General features: G+C 53.4%; 6 protein-coding genes across 6 annotated transcripts; 5 read left to right on the top strand and 1 right to left on the bottom strand.

The window, feature by feature from the left end:
- Positions 1 to 1,362: 1,362 nt before the first annotated feature.
- On the top strand, positions 1,363 to 3,365 carry J4E79_002688 (uncharacterized protein; the record flags this gene model as incomplete). The annotated part of the gene is made up of 3 exons (XM_049351586.1): positions 1,363 to 1,951; positions 2,003 to 2,104; positions 2,791 to 3,365. The coding sequence occupies 3 exons, from the start codon at positions 1,363 to 1,365 to the stop codon at positions 3,363 to 3,365; spliced, it is 1,266 nt and encodes a 421-aa protein (XP_049214224.1).
- Positions 3,366 to 5,238: 1,873 nt separating this feature from the next.
- J4E79_002689 (uncharacterized protein) lies at positions 5,239 to 6,133 on the bottom strand (the record flags this gene model as incomplete). The annotated part of the gene is made up of 3 exons (XM_049351587.1): positions 5,239 to 5,511; positions 5,597 to 5,832; positions 5,968 to 6,133. 3 exons carry the CDS (start codon positions 6,131 to 6,133, stop codon positions 5,239 to 5,241), a joined length of 675 nt encoding a protein of 224 aa, XP_049214225.1.
- A 1,907-nt stretch (positions 6,134 to 8,040) lies between these two features.
- On the top strand, positions 8,041 to 8,853 carry J4E79_002690 (uncharacterized protein; the record flags this gene model as incomplete). The annotated part of the gene is made up of 3 exons (XM_049351588.1): positions 8,041 to 8,280; positions 8,381 to 8,515; positions 8,569 to 8,853. The coding sequence occupies 3 exons, from the start codon at positions 8,041 to 8,043 to the stop codon at positions 8,851 to 8,853; spliced, it is 660 nt and encodes a 219-aa protein (XP_049214226.1).
- A 3,718-nt stretch (positions 8,854 to 12,571) lies between these two features.
- On the top strand, positions 12,572 to 18,671 carry J4E79_002691 (uncharacterized protein; the record flags this gene model as incomplete). Its single annotated transcript, XM_049351589.1, has 3 exons — positions 12,572 to 12,597; positions 12,738 to 16,601; positions 16,652 to 18,671. The coding sequence occupies 3 exons, from the start codon at positions 12,572 to 12,574 to the stop codon at positions 18,669 to 18,671; spliced, it is 5,910 nt and encodes a 1,969-aa protein (XP_049214227.1).
- A 2,154-nt stretch (positions 18,672 to 20,825) lies between these two features.
- J4E79_002692 (uncharacterized protein) lies at positions 20,826 to 22,319 on the top strand (the record flags this gene model as incomplete). Its single annotated transcript, XM_049351590.1, has 1 exon — positions 20,826 to 22,319. One exon carries the CDS (start codon positions 20,826 to 20,828, stop codon positions 22,317 to 22,319), a length of 1,494 nt encoding a protein of 497 aa, XP_049214228.1.
- Positions 22,320 to 22,842: 523 nt separating this feature from the next.
- J4E79_002693 (uncharacterized protein) lies at positions 22,843 to 23,468 on the top strand (the record flags this gene model as incomplete). Its single annotated transcript, XM_049351591.1, has 2 exons — positions 22,843 to 23,010; positions 23,124 to 23,468. 2 exons carry the CDS (start codon positions 22,843 to 22,845, stop codon positions 23,466 to 23,468), a joined length of 513 nt encoding a protein of 170 aa, XP_049214229.1.
- Positions 23,469 to 23,841: the final 373 nt, after the last annotated feature.

Here is a 23,841-nt window from a genome sequence, read left to right on the forward strand (position 1 = left end):
GGCGGTGCAGTGTCGTCAGTACACGATGAAGCACGAGGGGAAACAGCGGAGCGGCAGGTACTTCGACAGACCCTGACAGTGATGAATGGATGGATGCGATGCTTGCCATGTGCTTACAGAAGCATCGGCGCGGGAAGCACACGCCTCGCACTCCCTCGGCCGGCCGCTACGGTCTTAACAAGATGCGAGCCTAGTTGCTCTTGGAGGACCCGCACTGCGATCTGATCATTAAACGCACCAACACAGGAGCATTTATTTCTGTCGCGCGCGTTGGCGACGCGTGGCCTGGCCGCTCCAGCACAGAGGCAGTAGACACAGTGCACATCCCCATCTCAAAGCTCGGCAACAGTGCCTCAGAGGGAAGAGAACACATCCTCTGCAACGCATGGCCCCAGCATGTCAGCAGTCAGCACTTGGGCTTGCCAGTGCCAGTTCATGGACTAATCGCAGCGGAGCTTCCGCGGGCCACCGCCAGCAGCCCTTCTAAGCAGGTCGAGTGGAGCATCATCTCAGCCCTCAGTCCCTCGACTCCGCTGTGCATGGCGTAGCCGGGAGATCCTCAGTTCCGTGCTTCGTACAACTCACTTTTCACAGCTGGCACTCGGATTAATGAAGCGTCTAGAGCCGCATCCATGTGCTTAATATAACACCTCTAACGGTGTACGCCTTTGAACCTCAGATCTGATACTGCCCAGCGCAGCGAGAGCAATGCGAAACCGTTGAAACAGACGTCACCACTCTGTGAGGGCGGCACCGCTCGGATGCGAGCTACTTTCCGCAGGTGAAAATGGACCTCCGTCCAGCGACATTCGGATGCCGGCCAATGCGGATTCCGATGCATGTCGTCAATGGCAAAGAATCTAGCCCGCCTGCACGCCCTGCGCGAGGCAGCGAGGCGTCCACGGTGGAATGCGCCCAGATGCTTAGCCCCGGGTCAATTCAGGGCTGTTCGTCGACCTGGCACGTGACAGCGTGCTGTGAACTGTGGAATTATTCCCGGCCTCTGGGCGCCTCACGCGTCACGACGTTACACCACCAGGCACCCCACCCGTCTACACCACCCCTCTGTTATTCTCCGCCATGAAACCCCAAAAGAAAAGCATCCGAGACTTCTTCTCGCCCGTTTCCAGAACCCCTCCGCCTGCTGCTAGCCCGCAAACCACGTTGCCTCAGAGAAGTACACGCCTCCCACCAGTATTGCTGCCCCAGGCTAACCGCACTCCCACTGCAGATGCAAACAATGCGCCTGCCCGTCAGTCAAACCCGCCAAGTTCTTCTGGAGTGGCACAGGACGCAAACTCACATGCCGCCCATACCCCGCTTTCCTCGTCAAACACACCCGCGTCCAGCGCGCCGTCCACGATGAGAGCTGCGAGTGCCGATGCGCCGCCTTTCAACCCCTCCCAAACATCCGCAAACTCGGGCGCAAGCAAGCGCACCACATCCAATGGCCAGCAGGTGGTTCTCGACTCGGACGATGATTCTCTACCCGACCTTGACTTTGGTCTACCCACCCCCAAAGTCAAGACCATCGTCACGACCACCACCAAACGTTCTAAGCGCATGTCCGAAGACCAAGAGAACGGTCTACAAAAGCCGGCCAAGAAGGCCAAGGATAACAAGAGCAAGTTTGATGTACTTGTAAAGGCGGCCCACAAAAATCTCGAGACAGAGCGGCAGATCAAGGAGCACAGTGCGCTTCTGGACCAGTCCCTTGAAGAACACGCAGATACTACCCTGGCACTCAACGAGGAACTACTTGGCCAAGCTGTGGACGACGACGACGACCCAGAGAAAGCGCATCGCCTCCTTCAGGCCATGCAGAGAACAAATGCTACACAGATGGAGAGCGTCTACCATTTCTTCCAAGATGACTCGGACTCAATACAAGCGCAGCCCAAGTTCCCCCTCAGCAGCCTGCCTAAGCATGGATGGGTCTCGATTTTTAAAGGTGGGATGGTTACGATGACGACAAGCTGGATCTATTGCTAACATGGTCAAGACTCCCACGCCAGGGACCAGGCTTTCATGACTGGCTTTGCACAACAAATCTTTCGAATGCAACAACTACCCGAAGAACTGGCTTCCTGGATGATTGAATGTAGTGCGTATCGCACGAACTTGATAAAATGTCCCTGCTAAGAACTGTAGTTTCCCAAAGTCGGAATGAGGCACTTAGCTGCAGATACATTGAGATCTTGGAATCAGAACCTCACAACAAGCACCTCCGTACGCTGCTTGATAACGACAGGCTAGATTCTTTATTCGGGGCAATGGGTGCCAATACAACTCAACTCAAGGCGCAGAGTGAACTAGTCCCAATTTCAGTACCACGAACCGAAACTAAAGTCTTGCTTCCTCCGTCACTGGTCTCTGCCGCCAGACTACTCCAACATGCAGCGCCAGTGTAGGTGGACTATATACATGTATGGTACTTTGCTGACTTTGGTAGGCTACGTTCGAAAGCTCGAAGGCGTGCGCTCTCTATTCTTTGCCACGTGTGTCTGGATGACCGAGTTGTTGCAGATGCTCATATATTACACATCATCCAGGACGCTATGGAAGCTCTCATATGCAACCTTGATAATCACAAAATGACCTCCACCGTAGGGAGTCCTCCACTGCAACACGATACCCAGGCTCTAATCTCTTCACAGCTTAGCGATATCATCTCCCAACTACTTGTCAAAGTAACGCATCCTCTGCTTCAAAGGAACCTAGTCTGTTCGTTCCCAGCGACTTCACCATTAACGGCATACCTTCAACGCCACTTGGCTCTCGCGTTATTAGTCTACCCAGTACCAGTCGATGTAGAACTCTCAGACCCCAAGCTGCCTGACATGATTCACCAATACCTGGACAAGTCTTCGAATTTCCGAATAGACAAGGACACCGACTACGAGCACCTCACCGCACGTTTGACATTGCTTGACATTGCCATTGGGCCTGGCTTATTGAACGTCCCGTATCAGCCCCTATCAAGTCCAACAACGTCAGAAACCGGCTCGTCTCCAGTCAGGGCTCCAGTGCCAGCGTCATCAGAAGTCAAAGATTTCAACAACGAGGTGGATGCGCTTGCTCGGCAGTTCCAGCTACTCAGCAACTCCATCGTCGAGGCTGGCGCTGCGGTGGATCTTACCATCATGGACGCCAAAGATTCTATAGAGAGACTACGCGCACGACTAGAGCACGCTGTGCGGATAGGCGGAAAGAAGGTCTACAACGTCTTTGGTGATGAAGATGAACACACAAAGCCAAATCTCAGAAGGTTCTTTAAAAGCACGAGCAAAGACGCGCCGAAGAAGTCTATCTTCGACGAACAGGACGATGTAGCGGTATCACTAGCCGATGACTTGAAAGCCTGAACGGCCCTGTAAAGATGTTGCTCCGCAGACAAATTCAGATGATGCAACGACACTCGCATTGACAGAGTGTCAGTCTCAATAAACAACAATGTGCCAGTTTACCTCTCGTGGAAATTATCTCAATCGCAGAGACAACACCACCCTGCGCATCTTGACGAACCTTCATTGGAAATTAGTGAGAATCAATATGAGATGATCTATCAATACAGATATGTAACGATAATTCGAGATCGTATTGAAAATTGTCATACGATACAGCGCGCGATCCTATAGTTCTGTAACGCACCTGTGAAAGCGAAGTTCGCATCACCATCGGCACAGCACTTGGCGCCCTTCTCCGCGCGACAATCTTGGGACTTCAGGGGCGATCTACAGGAGAAGCCAAACCGGCGTGTCCCATTGCAGCGCGTCCGTCGTCTTCGCAGACTACCCAATGCGAGAAAACCATGCAATTTCACCTACTGCAATCCTTCGAAAACTAGCGTCTTAGCCAAAGGGTCTAGACAGGAGAGAAAAATCATGCGCGCAGCTGTATCCGTGAGGATGCTCGGTCGCGGCCCACAAGAAGAGATTCATCTCCTCCTGTCACATTGCATGGCGGGGCGAGGACGCGGCTTACTCATCTAACTACTGTACGTGCGTGCGTGAGGCGGGTTCTTGGCTGAGAGACCCGCAGGTCTTGCTCATTAAGAACACGTGTGCAGAGATACTCGTACAGATGGATTGCAAGGCAGGCGGGCGGCACGGGTACGCTTCACGAATGGCAGATGCACCTGGCGACATGGGAAACAAGCCCTTCAACATGCACGATGAGAGAGCTGTGGCGCATGCAGAATGCTGACTCGCTATCTGAGGCGGTGTGATGGTCCACTGACGGAACATGTGCAAGCTAGCAGGTTGCGTACCGTGGAAAGCTGGGAACGGCCTCGGCCAGGGTGCGAAGCGAAGAAAGGGAACGGGGACCTCTAGATTCCGCGCATCTCAAAAGAGCGCGAGTGTTTGGGATAGTACGAGAGAACCAGATTACCTCTGCCTTGAGCACACGTAGACAGTTCCTGTCCGATCCACGCGCCTTTCCTAGCCCTAACAAAGCGACCGAAAATGTCGCGCATATCGAGCCTACATGCCGAAGCCCACAACCCGTGACCCATTCCATCGCAGGGCCATCCCCATACAAACTCCACCTGAAATAATCCCGGTGGTAAAACATCACCTAGCCCCGTTCTGCCACCACATGCATGCAGGTATCCTTGGTCTCGGTAACAGTTCTTGTTATTTCGGATAGCAGTTTCCGCGTTTGAACTAGATGCCGTTTGCCGATGAACGGTTTGGCGGCTTTGCGGGATGGTCCTTGTAAAAGCAAATGCACTGCTGCACTCGATGAGAATGCGGATTAGCGGCCTTTGCCCGCGGCGCGTGGGCGAAGAATGTGACAGTGACAGGTGTAGTGAGGGCTTGGGGAGGCTTGATCTGTTTTGGTATTTGGTGTGTTTGGGGGTCGTGTTTTAGGTAGTAAGTTGGTGGGCTGGAGATGGGAGACTCCAAGGATTGTCATGACTATGTCAACTTGTGATGTCGATGAGACTCATATACTATTTCCATGCGGGTCGCGAATCTAAATTAACGCGTGGTATCCAGATCTATATACACAAAGAACGCTAAGTGCAGAAACGATGCAAAGCTGAATGAAACCAACAAAGCCAGTCGTAGGGAGTATCAGCGCTGCTGAGTCTCCGTCATTACTTCCACATCACCAGCTGTAGACTATGGAGGGAAAGAAAGAGTCGTTCGATTGGACATGTACGTTCGTTGGCTTCGCTGCCGGCTCTTCCAAAACCCTCTTCTTTTTTTAATTTTGAAAACATCCAATCGACTATAGTCCACCAAGTCCGTTCTTCTCGTCAATGTGCCTGTAGCGCTCCTGCTCCATGCGGTACTTGAGGACCATGGCAACGCAGAGTACGAGGATCATATCTACACCGACGATGCCGAAGGCTGCAGTGAAAACGCGGTCCAGGTACGTGTTGGCGAATGAGGAGAACTTGCCGATGCAACCTCCCTTCTGAGCGGCGACCAGGGTGTTTTGGCATGTGCTATCCTGGACAAATGGAGGGGTAGTCGAGTTCACGTAGCCGCAGCAGTCGAACTGTTCCTCGTCAGCTTGTGTGCACACCGGCGTGGACGTGCGGAAAATGCGCTTCTAGTGCTGACGCCAGTCATGGAGGACTCACCTTTTGCTGCAGGAGACTCTGAATAAGCGGCGACTCACGGCCCCAAAGTACACTGAGATTGGTGCGGGTTTGCAGAGTTTCCACCCAGATGGCGATACCGAGTCCGAGTGTGAATGTTGCACAGATGACGACTAGCCAGCCCTGAGTACGAAGCCAGCCTCGGTTTGTTGGAAGGAAGAGTGCAGGGAGAGACAGCAGGAATGTGACGAAAACGAAGATGGCATTGACGACGCCAGCTGGATAAGGTGTTAGTTGATGTTTCTTGAGACTGTATGTTCATAGGCGATGCGTGGGACGGTGCGCCGCCACAGTGGTGCCAGAATATCGATTCCTTCAACACCACCCTCATCGCCCCTTCGTGAAAGTCGTACCTGTCAATGGACACTGGCCGAGCAGCAGGTTCTGTGTGACGTTGTCTACGGTCGGAGTGGCGCGCATCGATTGCTCAGATATGAGGGAGAAGCCCAGCAACAGTCCTCCACATCCGGCGAAGAGGAAATCCATGCCCACAAAGGCCATCATCAGTTTGGTCGGCATCTTGACGGTAGAGCGATTTGACGGAAGAGACTGGAGAGAAAAGAACAATTGGACAAAGAATGGAAGTCGAGCGCAGCGGAGCCGTCCGGCGTACTCTCGTGAACTACGTCGATCAAAGCGATCAACGCGAATTATTAGATAGAAAGTAGCGAAGAGAAGAGAACGTAGTAGCAAGAGCAGCGCTCGCGCGGAAAATGCATGGCATTGGGGACACGGGGGCCTTGAGCATTAAGAAGCACTGCGCAGGCGCGTCGCAGTTGGACCACGGCGATGCGTGGGTGGTTTCAGTAGTGTTGGAGCATGGTGGGCGGCCAATCACGGGCGCGAACGGGCATAATGGTTCGATGTTTTGGCGCTGCGACGTCGGTGAGCCACAGACGAGTGGATCGCGGCGTGAGGATGCGACGAGAAGTTTGGAACATTCATCAGGAATTACTTGAGATGCAGTGCGGCATTTGGCTGTCACGAGGCGCGGTGGTGGTGAGTACCCAGCTGCTGCTGCCTCACGCAGGCCGCCACCAACAGCGCAGGCGTGCGGGACGAGGGAGCAGGCTAGACCGTCGCTGCAAGCGAAGCGAGATCAAACGGGGAAGGTGCGTAAGGGAGGTGCTTGCCTGGTGCTGGCTTGGTGCAGCCGCGGCTTCCAGCACGACCCACGCAGCACCACCGTCGTGGGATGCTCTGGAGTGGCATGAAGTGCATGTTTGGCGGATGGACAAGAGCAGCGGGCGGCAGAGTTTGGCATCTCGTCGGAATGCCTGTCTGCTGCGCGTGTACTGTCTGCTGTCGCCTGGGTAGTGTGAACTGTAAGACGGACAGGAGTGGGAACCGACATTCACCAGTTGACCGTCAATCTGACTTGAGCGGGACTAGCGGCGGCATCCCACCAATCAATACGAGACGAAACAGCGGGGCCTGCTCAGCTGCCTCTAGCGCAGCCCTCGGCCTGAGAGGGACGGCGGACTTTTCATGTGGAAAGGCCGCTGCTGTTCATCTCCAAAAGCGACCTGACAGGCCAAATTCTAGTGGGAAGGGGTCAAAGTTAGTATCAGCACGACGGGCGCGCTGCGCTGCAATCTGCCAGTTCATGCGTGTCGCGACGGCGGCGAGCGAGGCTGGCGGCCAGGGCAATAATTGTCGATCTCCGACTCAGAGCTGTGACCAGGGTTGCGCTCAAGCGCATCCGCCCCCAGTTGTGTGGATAGTTGAGGGCCTGCCCGCACCAAAGCAGCCAAAGCAGCCGTCGAGAGAAATACTTGACCACTCCCGCCGTTTCATTCCCAATACCGTTCGTCCCTTTCCTTCCTCAGACAGCTCTCGGGCTATAACACACCTGCACCACTCCGTCTGTCCCTGCGTGCCCGCCAAGCTCCACAAGCTCAGGGTTCACGAGACCACCGCTGCCTCTTTTTGCACGCTCCCAACGGCGCGCCAAAACAAAGCACTCGCCGCACCTGATCCCCCAGGCCGTCTAACAGGTACGTTGCCAGTATCTTTTCCGTCTCCTGCGAGGCCTGCCGCGCCAGGTCACGCTCCCCGGCACCAAGCCCTTCGACCAGCACCCCCCAGCCACTGGCGCAGCACGGGCCCCCGAGCAATTTAGTGCCTTCCACCGAGCACAGTGCGACCAAGCGTTTCCTCCCCCGCGCACCTTTTCCTTGCATTCCTGCTGCGCCATCAAAGGGACCAGCCCCGATCTTTTAACAGGCCGCGCTTCCTTTTCCTATTGAGGGCGTCCTAAGAGTCTAACCCAACTCAAGCTGTCTGCAGTTCCTTCTGTAACATTTTGCGCGTCTGCCCAAACCACGCAAGAACGCCTGCCAACTCCCCACACTCGGCCCAACTCAGCTTAGGGCCTTCGTCCCCCAAACACTGCGGGTAACCAATCTTTGTCGCGACTCACCACCATGGCCAGCGAAATCACCGAGCACGACCAGAACGCGTCGCCGTCCGTCCACGACGACGGCAATGGCACCATGGGCATGGAGAACCGCGGCGTCAAGCGTGCGCGCGCCGCTGCCGACGACGACGACGACGACGATGACAAGCCCGGCCGCGAGCGAAGAAAGATTGAGATCAAGTTCATCCAGGACAAGTCGCGTCGACACATCACCTTCTCCAAGCGCAAGGCCGGCATCATGAAGAAGGTACGTTGGTGCCCCCGTCGCGCGCATCGTGTGGTGCATCTGCTCCCGCGTCGCTTGAAACCGTTGCCTGCACCGAGCGCTCCGCTAACCTCCACCCCAGGCCTACGAACTGTCCGTCCTGACGGGCACGCAAGTGCTGCTGCTCGTCGTCTCCGAGACTGGCCTCGTCTACACCTTCACCACACCCAAGCTGCAACCGCTAGTCACCAAGCCCGAGGGCAAGAACCTCATCCAGGTACGCTGCAACCACCCACGCGCCTGTCGCATTGCCTTACTAACCGTGCCCAGGCCTGTCTCAACGCCCCTGAGCCGTCAAGCGGCGACGCGAATGGCGTCGACAATGACACTGTCGAGTCGCCAGAGGACAACCACGCCCAAGTGCCGCCTGGTCAGCCACGCGGAATGCCACCCAACAACCAGCCCATGCCCCAAGCCTACATGACGCCCGAGGCTGCCCTGCACTACCAGAGCTATCTCCAACAACAACAGCAATCAAACCAGTACCCCATGGCGCAGCAAGGCATGCCCCGCCATCCTGGCGGCCACTACCCCCAGGACCAGAAGCTGGGTTAAACGTAATACACACATACTCTACCACTTTGGTAGCAGGTCACTACTCGGAAGGCGCATAGTAACTGGATAGGGATACCCACATAATGGCAAAAGTAATCACGGTGTCGCTCAACGACCAAGACGCAGGTGCATGCATGCGAGTTCGCATGCGACGGTGTAGCGAGTGAGAAGATATGATGTGGGCACGCAATGTTGGCGGGGATGCACTTGCACTTCCGGACGACTGTACGTCTTACGTGGATATTGGCGCAGTCTGTGGTTTCTTTATTCTCAGTCGTTTGTTCTCGATCAACATATCTAGCATCTCCTGTCACATTTACCAGGCGCGGTGTAGACCAGATCTATAACTCTACTCATAGTCTCGGTCCAATCCAGCACCTTAATTCACTCCAAGCTAGCCTCGTGGGCCGCTATCCGTGAGGGCTTAGTCTGGTCTGGGCATTGCTTCCTATTCCGTCGCTCGAACTTGCCTTTCTGGGAGAATAAGCTTGCCACCACAACTCAAAACCCTGAAGTGTCCGCGGAACCACTCCTTGAAGTGATTTCTACAAAAACTCACGTTACCCGCTGTTTTGATTTCTCTGCCGTGTCTAGCTCACCGGTGCAAGAACTAACGTCCACACGCATCACTTAACTCCTCTCAGATGCCCTATTACCTCTCTCCACTGGACTGCAACGTTTGTTTCGCAGTGAAAAGCAATGTGCAACGTTGACCCCAGGCTCGTGCGCGACACCGATGACGGCTCGATAACGGCTGGGAGCTGGGAGCAAGGCTCTTGTCGCGTACCGGCTGGACTGAACTAGAGACTCGAGAACACCCTCGAGGAAATGTGACATCCGCAATCGCACGACCATGCTCGCCTAGCGCGCCGTCCTAGATCACACCATGTACGTGGAACCACGTACGTCCTTCGGACTCGATGTACCGGGAGGCTTTGCAGAGCCAATGCAACACTGGTACCGTCTACCTCGAGGTTTGCTTTACCCACTGGCCAAAACGACACTCGGTCACCATCACGGCAATACCCTCCAAATGCATGACTACGTGACTGCGGCATCTGGCTAATACGTCGTACCAAGTGGCAGTCATGTAGCACACAACCAGCCGATGGATGCGAAAGGCGCACGCCACCTACTCCTTCGGAAGTATCTCGAGGGCTGGGGTACCTAGAAAGAGGTTGTTGATGAGATGCAAAGAGCGCCACAGTGGAGCGGATGAGGCTGTGCGAGTGTGAAGATGTTCTCGAGATGCCGCTGAGCGTAACTGATAACACGTCGTGCGATTCCGATATCGCTCTCACATTGACATCATCAAGAAGAGAATGTGTGTTTTACGTAGGAGAGAGATGAAAGTTTGTCGCAAGATACAGGTGGCCTCAAAGACTGACAGCTGTCGTCATAGGGCTGATCCCAATTTAGTCGGCCAGCGGCTCTTGAAAATCACTGCAAGGTTGCAACTACGGACCGCACCGCGGAAATCCGCCGAAGGATACCTACGCCGGGTCATGGACACAGCATTGATGCAGTGCGACTGAAGTCTTCACGCTTTGTACGCTGTCCTCTGTACGTCGGGTCGACATGGTGGAACTAACTAGCACTTAGCCTCCATGTCAATTGTGTAGCGCCTGTGTAGGCCTCCTGGGGCCACTTCATATCATTTTCTTGTCTTTGCGTATCTGCCGCAGATGGACACTCTTTCAACGTTGATTCTGGCTGTTGGTTGCTTGTGTGCTACTAGACGCGTCATTTCGCCTCCCGGGTGCGGATGTCTTCCCGTAGATGGCCTCTTTACTTCTTTGAGCGGTCCCCGCGTTTAGAAGAGCTAATGCCGGCTCTTAGGGAGGGTACGTTATAGGTATTGATCGGCGATGTTTTTTGTATGTTCAACGTGTATTTCTTTCTACCTCGACGGTAGGAATTTGGGTCTTGATTGAAAATGCCAACAGCTTGTATTTCTGGCACTTGCCGTTGACGACGCGTTCAGAGTACACTTCATGAAATTAAAGTATATAAGTTGAGTCGAGCTTAACTATACATCTGGTCATATGCTCCTGGTGGCTTCTTGCCAGTTTCCATATAACACAACGGCGATTCATCTTAATTCTCTACGACTGATGGTCGAGAAACCGGTAGAGAACGCGACCCAACTTCGACCGTTCTCTGTCGTTCCATCTCCACGAAACAGCTCGTGCTTTCTGGCTTGTATATGTCAAACATCGATCAAGACACCAGAGTTCATTGACCTCATATTAGTGGAAACACCGCCATTCCTGATGTGCAGCGTCTGATCATAGGGATCCGAGTACCCACATCTGCTAACAGGCTCACTGGATCCATGAAGAACGTCCAAACCAAGCCTGGTATACTCCACTACAAGAGATCCTAAATTTTACTCGATGCGCATGTCGAGAACAGCTCCGTCGTGGCTATGCTGGGTATTTGTATTCGGCATCGTTGACAGCGTTCAATTTGTAGATCTCCCTGTCTTGACCAAGCCTTGAAACTCAAGCAAGGACTCAAATAGAGCTTAAAATGACAATAACGTGTACCGTGCACTTGTCTCTCAACCACCATTCCTTTCCATGCCTTCGTGTCCCTGGCTGCAGTGGTATGTCTTGTTGCTCTTGCTGGCTCGACCCGGTTGTGATCTTGAGAAATGTTATAAGCTTCCTCAGCACAAAATTTACAGTGATCATATCCTTGATACCTTATACAAGACCTATTGAAATGGCGAACATGATCTGTGATGTTTGCTACCACCGAGTTAATAGCTTTATCGATAACCTGAAGTTTCAGCGCGTGGGGATTATATGCCACTGTTGCCATCGTAGGAGCTTACGAAAGGAAGTATGGAGGTGTGAGTTCGGCTCCGGGGATTGACAATTGCCTAAGTGGAAGCTGTATAGGCTAGATGCTTCAAACGCCTGAAGACATCCCACGCGTCACAGAAATGCTATACGCGTGATGACTTAATTATTGCCGTCCCGGCGTTTGACGCGAGGACTATTGGCCACAATATCGTCTTTGACCCGCGTTTCGAATCGTGCTGGCTGCGCCGGCCTCGTGGATGTCTAGGCTAAGAAGCCCAAGGCTGGCGCAGTATGAAATGACCTGCAGGCTCAACTTTACATATAGATCAAGTGTCCTCTGGTTCGGTCGATTTTTTCGGTTTTTCAACAGCAACCACGGTACCATCTCAACCATAAGTTCGGTAGATATAGACGTAGCTCCAGAAATGCGAGTTTCGTGACGTCCTGAAGTTGCTGTGGGGATGAAAGAGGAAGGTTAATAGGCTTGGCAATTCGGACCCGTGGACGCGAAAGTGGACCGCGCTAGTGGACCGCGTCGCGTTTGCATGGGGAATCTCTGATGCACTGACGTCTGTGATGTACCTTTCTTCTGCCCAACGCACCGCAACCTCACCTCGCCCTCACCCCTTGGAGCCCGGCAAACGCTCTCCGACTGACGCTCCTTTGACAGATATAAGACCACCCAACTGCCTGCGCGCCTTCGCTCCTTCTACAACCACCTGCGCCGGGCATTGAACGGGCGCGACGGACCCTGCAGGATAGATAGCATCCCCTAGATAGTCACAAGTGTAGCCCGTTGTGCTCGCATCGAGGCTCTGAGGACAGTGAATGCTGAACTGCGCTTCGTCATCTCGGAGGGATTGTAAGCGGGGCGCCGTCCTAAGCAGAAAGGGCCTGGGTGAGGCATCATGGCGGAAATCCTCGAGAAGATAGAGTAAGTACTGATGCTTACCAAGCCTCATCCCTATCACCTCGATTGCTTCAGGTCCGCCTGGAATATTGCCACACGCACCCTCCTGTCGTTACCAGCGGGTGCATCCACATGCCAGACATGGCTAACCCTGTGTCTCACAGCGAGCTCCAACAGCTACCCGAAGAACAACATCTATTCTGCCCTCGAATCGGCGATGACGGATCAGTTTACTACGACGAAGACGTTGCGGCATACCCGCCCGAAACCGATCCCACCGAACTCGCCAACCGCAAGCTTAAGCTCGAAGCCGCCGAAGACAGGAAATGGACCGCGCTCAAGGCAACCGAGATACTGGCATTCGACGGAGAGGAGGCAGCACCGCACAAGGAGTGGCTAGTCAGCCGGCTGAACAGCCTCATGCAGAGCTGCGATGTCTGTGTGAGGGTCTTCCACCAGAGCAGAGCGGAATGGCGAACACGGCTGATCGACTCCTACGACGAGGACAACATTGGTGATTTCTTACAAGTGGTAGACAACCAATGCCTGGGTCGCATACAGAAGGGCTTGGACGATGCCAACGACATACTCAGCAAAGCCGAACCGAAGACGCGCTCAGTCCGACTGTTACCGAACGAATGCACATACGGCTTCTTTGAAGCACTCAGCTGCGACGCCTTAATACGAAACGAGGAACTCCTCCAGGGACACTTCGACGCACCATTCGACATGGTACAGACGAAAAAGCGATTAAAGGTACAGACATACCTGCCTGCTATGACGAGATTCCTGTTCAGCAGAGTCGACAGACGGCACAAGTGGGCGACGGAGTCATGGTCAACTTTCAAGAGGAACATGCTCAAGTCGGAGTGGGATTGGGCTGTACGGGATTACGTCACGAGTGTCATGATGAAGGTTCAGATGAGCAACTTGGACTTGTCCATCGTACCGCTCTTCTGGGGCGGCATGCGGCTCATAGTAGCAAAGATGGACCGGGACTTGATCACGGACTCTCTACGGGGCCTCGATGGAGACTTCTATCGACTGATGCTTGATCACCTCTCACTGAAGTCTGAGGGCTTCCTCGATCTGATTGCGACCATGAAGCAGCTGCTGGAGAAGTCACCGATCGACTACTGGGACGGCATGAATGCTGTCACCCCTTCCATTGCCACAGTGGTAGAGCAGGTGTTTAATAGCCCTGTCTTCAATCAGCTCCTCCTTGCAACAGCGGAAGCAAATGAGCAGAACATGAACAACCTTCACGCTGCGTTCGCCTGGATACCCGTCTTCCTCGACTCTATCAAGCTATCCAACCTTGGACCGTCTGTACGACCTTTTGCACAAGCGCTACTTGGCCGCTGCCAGTCCGACCGCTACCCCCCTGCGGCTAGAGCATACTGCTACAAGGAAGGCCTCAAAGTACTGGATTACGCCTTCAGGAAGATGGGCGAAGGCAAGACCATCGACAAGTTTGTTGGCCAACCAACAGTTAACGGCATGCTGGATTTGCTATCGACCTTCATACAGTCTCTCGTCACGAGCCTCAAAACCTTCAAGCAAAACAAGGAAAACCAAGAGGATATGCAACTAACCCTCTCAGTGATCGAGCATGCATTCAAGCTGGAAGCGCAGTCTCTCATTATCGAGCGGCAGCTTATTTCTGCGCAGCGGCCATCGCCCACCGAAACGCCCCCATCAAGCCCACTATGGAAAACGGTTCTACGAGCAATAGGGCCCGATAGCTTAGAACTTGCTACGCATTTGCTGATAGCTGGGAGAGGCTTGATTGGCATCGAAACACTGCAGATGAAGTCGGGTGTCGACAAGGTACCCCAAACGGTACGACACTTCAACGACCGTTTCAGACTACTTTCTCAGTCCGTCACCGATGTTGTGGAGAAAATGTCAGAATTCGACCCCAAATTACTGCAAGCTTTGTTCGGACAACAGCCTGCAGCAAGCGCCATCGTCTCACTAATGTTTTCGTCCACGGAAGACACTCGCAACTCCGCTATTGAGCTTCTGAAGGTCATTAGTGGGGAAGAAGAGCGCCGAGGAGCTCTGCAACATATCTTGAGAGCCCATTATAGGCACGTTGTTCGAGGCATCTCGGACTCAGTCCGACAAGTTCGGCTGAAGAAGGCCTTCGCTCCCGCACCAAGTATGATACGGACATGTACCGACATTATTGACATCCTTTGCAACTCTCAAGACGGTATTTTGCGAGGCCGAGAATACGACTCCAACGACGCTGCAGCAACAATGAACCTATGGGAGAGCCTATGGGATTCACTAACGATGATCTTCGCCACCACTGAAGCCTGGAGTAACTTGGGTTTCTACGACAAACACATGATGATGGACTTTTGCCGAGACACTATGCAATTTGCCGATGCTCTGTTCGACCAATGCAGCATCTTTGCAACTGCGCTGAAACCACCTACCGGCGATGAAGAAGAGGCAACATCAAAAACAGCGTTACTCAAAGAGCTGCTTGCTCGGCCTGCAAACGCGATGGAAGGTCTGGCAAAATGGCTTCGACTTCGTGACGAGTTTCTGTCTAGTAAATCCGTCACTTTGATTAGCAAGCTTCTTGTTCGTCTACATCGTGTGTCTATCGAGATCGACCCCGATGCGCTCTCGTACATGGAACGAGTTCTCTCAGGAGACGTCCGCGCGAAGCTGAGTCAGACGCAACAGGCCGAGCTGCAGCAAGCGCTGGAAGAGCATCTGGGCCGCCCGCTCGTAAAGGAGGAAGAGCCCGCGCAACCCAAGCAAGCCTCTATCAGCAAATGGATGGCTCCTGGAACGGCACAGTCTACGGCAGATGCTAAAGCTAAGTTGTTGGCCAGCATGACTTCCGGGTCTAGTAAGTTCCAGGAGCGACGTGAGCAGATGAGAGCCGCCGAAGCGAAGGCTGCGCAACAGAAAGCTCTCAACGACAATAAGAAGAATACCCAGGAAGAGTTCAAGCGCAAGCGGCAGGCCGAAAAACTAAAGCGCGAACAAGAGAAAGCTGCTGCGATCGCTAAGGCAAAGGCAGCCCGGGGCGCTTCAGGTCTCACCGCCGAAGCCGGCTCTGGCCTCGAAGGTTTAGGTGTCCTAGGCAAAGATCAAGCTGCGAAGGGAGAGGGCTTGATGCATTCTTCTGATGAATCATCCGACTCAGACGGTGACATCGATGAGGATTTGTTTGGCATCAAGAAGACTAAGGTCAAAACTGGACCGAAGACGAATATTGTCAACGAAGTCAAGATTCAGATGCCGACGAAGAAGAAGAGAGCTCAGCGTTCTGCCAAAGACATGCGTGCTCGTCTGGCGCCTGATCTCAGCAGTCTGCACCGTACTATCCTCGGCTGGAACTACTTCCACGAAGGCGACTTCCCGCCCAAGTCTAGGGAAGACCAGTACTCTAAGGTTCTCAGTACTTTCCGTACACCTAATGATTACCAGAACACGTTCGAGCCTCTTTTGACTCTGGAGGCATGGCAAGGTTTCGTCAAGGCTCGTGAAGAGAACCAGTCCAAGCCATTCGAAATCAGAATTACGTCGCGAGCTGCTGTCGACATGTTCCAGGAAGTTGGTAGCACTATGACCCACGTTGAGAACAAGGAAGTCTTCATTTCTGAAGGAGACATCATACTCTTCTCGCGGACCAAGTCGCCCTCTGCGAATGAGCCCACATGTCTTGCCAGGGTATTCCGCGTGAAGAGGAAGCAACAGCACATCGAAGTTTCGTACCGGGTCGTACCAGGCAATCCTCTGTCAACCTCACTGCAGCCGAACAACACTATCCTCGGCTTCAAACTCGAATCGATTACTTCTCTAGAGCGCGAATACGGTGCGCTGAAAGGTCTTCAGTACTATGATCTGTGTGACGAGATCATCCGCGCGAAGCCCTCTCCGCTTTTGACCTACAAGGATAGCCAGATCCAGCCGCTCATTTCCAACTACGACGTGAACCCGGCGCAGGCGAAGGCCATTAAGTCTGCCATCGATAATGATGCGTTCACGTTGATTCAAGGGTAAATCCAACATCCGCGTGTCGGCGATTACTATACTAACAAGACTGCAGACCACCCGGTTCTGGAAAGACCAAAACAATTACAGCCATCGTTGGAGCGATTCTCAGCGACAGTCTTCGCAACCGCGGCACCGCCATCGCTATTCCAGGCCAGCAACGTTCAGATGCTGCTTCGAAGAAATTGCTTGTCTGCGCGCCGAGTAACGCGGCCGTCGATGAGTTGGTCATGCGTTTCAAGAACGGCATCAAGACCCTCAGCGGCGAGTCGCGCAAACTCAATATCGTGCGCCTAGGTCGTGGCGACGCTATCAAAGCCAGTGTACAGGATGTGACGCTAGAAGAGCTTGTCAACAAGCGACTAGGTGTAGATCCATCGAACGGCAACGACCGAGAAGCGACGCAAAAGCTCTTCCAGGAACACAAGCAAATCTCCGATCAATTGAAGCAGGCCTACCAGCAACGAGATACTGGGGAGGTCAAAGGCGAAGCTGCGAGCAAGCTAGACGACGATATCAACGCGTTGCGCAGGCGGAAGACGGCCCTGGGTACAAAGATTGACAATGTCAAAGATGACGAAAAGCTCGCCGGCCGTAACGCAGACCTGAACCGACGACGAGCACAGGAAGCAGTCTTGAACGACGCACACGTCATTTGCGCAACACTCAGCGGCTCTGGACACGAAATGTTCCAGGGTCTGAGCATTGAGTTCGAAACTGTTATTGTGGATGAGGCTGCGCAGTGTGTTGAGATGAGCGCTCTTATCCCCCTCAAGTATGGTTGCGCCAAGTGTATCTTGGTCGGAGATCCGAAGCAATTGCCTCCAACAGTCTTCTCGAAGAAGGCGGCCAAGTTTCAATACGAACAGAGTTTGTTCGTTCGCATGCAAAAGAACCACCCAGACGACGTGCATCTACTAGACACCCAGTATCGTATGCACCCGGAGATCAGCTTGTTCCCCAGTCGAACGTTCTACGACGGCCGACTCTTGGACGGTGGCGATATGGCCGCCCTGCGCAAGCAACCCTGGCATCAGAGTATGCTGCTCGGACCTTACCGCTTCTTCGATGTCCAGGGTCAGCACCAAGCTGCTCCGAAGGGCCATTCGCTTATCAACATTGCCGAAATCAATGTCGCGATGCAATTGTACAAACGAGTCACTTCCGACTATCCTGATTATGACTTCAAGGGAAAGATTGGCATTATCACACCGTACAAGAGCCAGCTGCGCGAACTCAAACAGCGTTTCATGAACGCATACGGTCAGAACATCATCGAAGATATCGACTTCAACACTACCGATGCTTTCCAAGGCCGTGAAAGCGAGATCATTATCTTCTCCTGTGTACGAGCCTCTCCGTCAGGTGGTGTTGGTTTCCTCCAGGACATCCGTCGTATGAACGTCGGTCTCACGCGTGCCAAATCGTCTCTGTGGGTGTTGGGTAACTCCAGTTCGCTCATGCGTGGACCATTCTGGGAGAAGCTTATACTAGACGCCAAAGAGAGGAAGCGGTTTTCCGCTCAAGATGTGCCAAAGATGCTGAACCAGCATTCTAGCAAGTTCCCGGCACCAAAGGAGGGTTACGTGCAACCTAATCGTCCCACACCAGAGGTCAAATTGGAAGTAAACCCAGAGCCCATGAGCAGGGCAGCCAGCAATCAGTCGAGTACCTCTTCAGAATCAGCGCCTAAGGCTATCAAACAAGAGATCAAGTCGGAGATAAAGAACGAACGAACACTGGTACATCACGAGAAGCGCAAGTTTCAAGACAGCAACGACGCAGGCGTAACCAAGCACGAGAGTAGCGACGCCGAGATGGAAGACGCTCCGTCTGACTCTGCCTCCAATACTATGAATGGTGGCAGTGGGCGATCAACGCCGGCTGGCATGGCCGATGCCCAACGCAAGAGCTCAACGCCCAGTGGAGAGACGAGTAACGGAACGCATGGCGCGGTCGCTCCTCCGCCGGGGGATGTCATTGGCGGCATGTCGATGGCAAAGCCCAAGATCCGCAGACGACCTCGCGAACCACCAAACCCTTTTATCAAGAATAAGAAGCCAAAGAATGGCTGATTGTACATTATCTGGCCAATCGGAGCTGCTGGAGCAGCATGATTTCCTTATGTATATGATTTGGCAACAGCTACTTCTAGTAGTATGTGGCATCATTTGGCGTGGCGGACACTTTGATCAGCATTGTCTGGCGTTCTGTCGCGTTCCTGTGTATGTAGCTATCCGACATTATTACTTCCTGGGGCCATATGCCCTGATATCGTATTAGATGAAGATCGGCCACGAGGCCTAAAGGGGCGCTCTGTGGCTGAGATCTGGCAGGTAATGATCGACGCGCGTGCCGTGAACTGAATCGCGTTGAGTGTGAACTACCGTACGTCTTTCCCGACGTCGGGGAATATCCAAAGCGTGTTATAGCCTAGAGCGTGCAGTTCGGCGTCTTCTAGACATCTGAGCGCAGTGCATTGATCACGACTATGCGTGGTCGCAGCATCGCAAGTGCGTGAGGGCCACGACTTCCTCTGGCTAGTCAGGCGTTCATGTACCACCGTGACGCACACCGCCCATTCTCAATTATTGGATTCTGCACTCCACATCATTCAAGCAAAAATCGACAGTCCCTTGTCGCGGATCATTCTGCATCGGCATATGCCTCAATGCATCAAAGCGCGATATCAGCAAGGCGCTCCCCTCGTCGCCGGATCAAGCAAGCCGCACTGCCCTCAATCTCTACCTGTACTACATCGCCACCAATCACCATCGTGCACTCGTACTACAGAGCGATGCGCCCAGTTATCGTCATCGGCGAGCGACACATTCTTCAGATCGTGGCTGGCTTGCAGCTTGAGTTCCGCGGCGATTTCTGAAATGTTTTGTGGGCAAACAATTAAAGTTTGTGCTCCTCGGTTGCAAACATCCTTTGCGTCGCGGAGATTCCACTACTTTCAAATGCTACTCCTATCATCTTGACCTTGCCAGGGCAAAGACATCTCCCGATCTATGCGACCTCATTGTCGGCTACCGGCTTCGCTGTCAATACGCTGTAGTGTCACGTTGCTCACCTCACGGCATCACGAGCTCGAGAAGTGATCCCTACACTCAGATCCGCCCCTGATTACACCACATCACTTTCCTCCTGTCGAATTTGAGAAACTGTCTTATCTGCAGCAAGCTTAGGCGCGAAGAAAGCTGCCGGTCGCCATACTTCCTAGACACTAAGGCCAATTCCACGTCGCCTCTGCCAATCACCGAAGCCAACCCTCCACCTACCCCTGCTTTGGGTTACAGCCAACAAGCAGCGGTCTTCGTGAGATACAACACTACTGCGTCTGCTGAGTTACCCATCTCCTGGCTGTACCACAATCTGAGCCAGCTTTCCCTGCTAAGCAGTACTTACAGCTCACGTTTAGGCATCGGGTTTGAATGAGGACTGTGGTTCCCAAGTCGGCTTTAAGGGTACCTAGCAGCCAGATTGCAGTCATGATGTCGTCTTCGACAGAAAATCTCTTGAACTCGTTTCCAATGTTCGGGAATACCAGATGGAGTGTTCTTGAATATACTGGGGCGTTGGGAGAGACGTGTAAGATGAACACAAGCGTGTCGTCCGAGTCGCTCAAGCGCAATTCAACGGCCTCGACGCAGGACGAAAACACCCCGCCGACCACTGCAGGGACTCCACCGACTGGCTATGGCTTGTCATCACCGGTGCACTTTATAGACGAGTCTGGGTGCCAACGAAGACGCAAAGGCTCTTTCCTCAACCATACCCCACGACATTTCGAAATGCGGTCTTCAAAGCCACTCGACGTGTACCAACCTTCCAGAAGTTTCAAAGAGAACTACTCGCGTCCCAGAACGTCTCAAGGGTTCCGTTCACCCAGCAACAATCGTATCGCTGCAAGTCCACGTGCTTGTAGCTCGTCAACAGCGTCACATACTACTGGAAGGTCCACCACGATTGAGTCTCGGGAGGCAATCGAGCTTGACTCCAAGGAAATATCGTCGCCGTCGTCACTTGAGGTCTATCAACCGTCAGCCAGGCCAAATCGACGCTCGTCTTCCGTTCCTTTGGCCAGAGTGCTTACTTATGAGCCTTGCTCCGCTTTGTCTTCCGAGCGTGTAGGCCGCAATGCCAGTATTGGAAACGCAAGCATCCCAATCAGTCGCCCACAAGATAAAAAGCGCCAGCGCCGCCAGACGCCATTCAAAGTAACGATGCCGAATCTAACGAATGCCGCACGACATGCGCCACTGGAGCCACTGGTAGCCAAGCACCGACGCAAGGCTAGCTATGATACCATGAGCGAGCTGCTACCTGAAATCGAAACCGAGCAAGTTGGCGAAATGGGTACTTTTGGGGTGATCCAGAGATACTTCGATAGCCAGACGGGCGGTCCAGTATCTGTATCGAAGGCGATTTGTCACGCCTACTCACCAGACCCACGAGATGTTCCCCTCCCAGTTTCACCTGAGCCTACTCTTCCGAAGTCGACCAGAGAGCCTATCGATATCTATGCCATTGGTGAACCAGATCTGCATGAGCCGCCACCAGCAGTACCGGATCGAAGTCCAAAGCGGCTCACGAACCCAAGCTTCCCAACCCAGATCGAGCCTGCCGTCTCCACGCATGACGAGTTTATCTTCGTAGATGAGGAGCAACAATCGTTGTATGACGACGACAAGCAACTGGAGGGCGATCTCCACGTTCGGAAGAAGCGAATCTCAAAACGCCTTGACGTAGGACAGGCTGGCCGCGTAGGTTCCTCGCAGGTAGGACGATTGGCGCCACCAATTCTCAGCCACGATGCACTGACAGCGAGTGCTGATCTTGGTCTGAATGATCTCAGCTACTACTTGAAACATACTGGACCATCTACAGACCCTCAGTCTACAGCACAACCGCGCAAGCAAATGAAGCTGTTCAAAGTCAAACAGCGCAAGACTCTGGCTGCTCGCGTTGGATCAGTGGAAGGCTCTCCTCAGCGAACACGCAGACAGGCGCCTATTCCGACGTGCGCCCGCGAGATGACCACGTCTGGAGGCGCGCGACATCTTAGGATCGTCATACCGACCGAAAGCCCTCGCAACACTCAGCTGGTTGCTGTTCCCACATCTCAACCTCCAAAACAACGACGCTCCCGACACATCGCCATCACATTCGACGAGGAGATGCTGAATCCCCTCGCCAGCCCGAAAGTGGAGCGTATAATGGCCAGCCATGGGCGTCGTTCGTTCTCCGAACCAGCTCCTGTGTCGCCGCGGAGCCCGAAGAGGCTACCCAAGTCACCAAAGCTGGTGCCTGCTGATGACCACCCACTAGCGGTATCGCCCGCACGGTCAAATCGAGAAGATCAGACGAGAGCTCGGAAGCTGCGAGACTTGCAGCGCATCAAGCGCAAGCCATTGCCGACGTACGAACAGAAAGAGCAGCATCCCGAGCCAGTTGTTGGAGCGTTGCCGACGCCAGCTCACACACCAGAACCTCTGTCAGATTCAGTCGCGATTGACAGTGGCCATGACGAGGTTGCCGAAGAAGAGAGTTCGATCAGCAAGATGGCACGGATGCAGGAGAGGGCCATGTTGCTGCAGCGACAGAACATGGAGCTCACAGAGGCGCTGGCGAAGATTGTGGGGCTCGACCTTAAAGATGGAGATCTGAAGCCGGAGGACGTGCTAAGAGCAGTCAGGCAGGTCAAGTTCTCGCGATAAAGATAGTAACAGGCGGACGAGTGTGGGTACTCAATTCTCTATATTGCAATTAAATATATCTTTAATTTGTGACTGGACTCTGTCAATGCTTTGGTGTCGCAATACGATCGTGACGAGCCGACACGAGGAAGCTCCTGAAGATCATGACGAGACTTCCCTGAATGTTCCAAATATAGATCTGGTTCCTGGATGCTTGGCACATTGCCCAGCTATCGCAACGAATCGTGTAGCCACCTTGCTGAATACCTAGATATCTCGAAAATCAAACCGCTGCACTATTTCCGTATATTCAACGTCTCAAGTATCGCTATCAAGCTCACATCACGCTATCGGTTGTCTTGAGAGCCGCGACCTTCTTCTCACCGCCTGCTTATCGATAAGATACCAAATACCCCCGCGACCCCCAGTCCCGCGCGTTGGCACCAGCTGTAGAAAGACTGGTCGATTGCGTCGCAAACCTTGTCACAACTCAATTAGCCACCTGTACCTATATCTCACTCGCTCGAAACAATCCATACACACGATGTCAACGACCGAAGGCCCACTCTTCAGCTCCGAGCTCATCTCGCCCGAAGTCCTCAAGGCACTCCCAGAAGGCTACAGCTGCCGACCGCTCGAGAGGAAAGACTACCACAATGGCTTCCTAGATGTACTTAGGGTGCTCACCACAGTGGGAGACATAACGGAAGAGGTACGAAACCTCTCCCAACCCCCTACAACAAGCAAGACATAGCTCTGCCACACCCACTCTGAAGCAAACACACGTAGCACGAGCGCACCGCTAACACATCAACCTTCCCACAGCAATGGAACAAACGCTACGACTGGATGTCCGCCCGCAACGACGAATACTTCCTCCTCTGCATCACCGACTCGTCCAACGCCATCGTCGGCACCGGCGCCCTCATCGTCGAACGCAAATTCATCCACCAGCTCGGCCTCGTAGGACACATTGAGGATATTGCTGTGGCCAAGGACCAGCAGGGAAAGAAGCTGGGTCTGAGGATCATCCAGGCGCTGGACTTTGTCGCGGAGAAGGTGGGCTGCTACAAGACCATTCTGGATTGCTCAGAGGCGAATGAGGGATTCTATGTTAAGTGCGGGTTTAAGAGGGCGGGGCTGGAGATGGCGCATTATTATGGGCGGTAGATTTGGTCAGAGGGGGATGAAATGCATAGTGAGGGCGTTATTTGGGGGGATTGAAGACATGTTAGATCTATGGGATATAGACTAGCGACAGAGTACAGCTAGAGTATAGATTTCTGGTATGGAGCTGCGCGTAAACGTCGTTCTCTTCAGATGCGTCTATTGTGATCAGGAGAAGTCCCCCGGATTTGCGCACCGGACCTGATGCTCTAGATATTACGAAATGTACGCATCACGATCAAGAATCTTACCGCAAAATGATGCAGAGCGCATGTGGTACTGTATTTTTTGTTGATCCTAGGGATGTTTGCTGGATTTACTGAAGGGTCATGGTGGACCAACTAAACCTCGATTTGCTCGCTTGCACTTTACCACC

This window comes from Alternaria viburni (assembly GCF_023758015.1).
Source record: "Alternaria viburni strain BMP 2772 chromosome Unknown scaffold_4, whole genome shotgun sequence".
In the NCBI taxonomy this organism is placed as follows: domain Eukaryota; kingdom Fungi; phylum Ascomycota; class Dothideomycetes; order Pleosporales; family Pleosporaceae; genus Alternaria; species Alternaria viburni.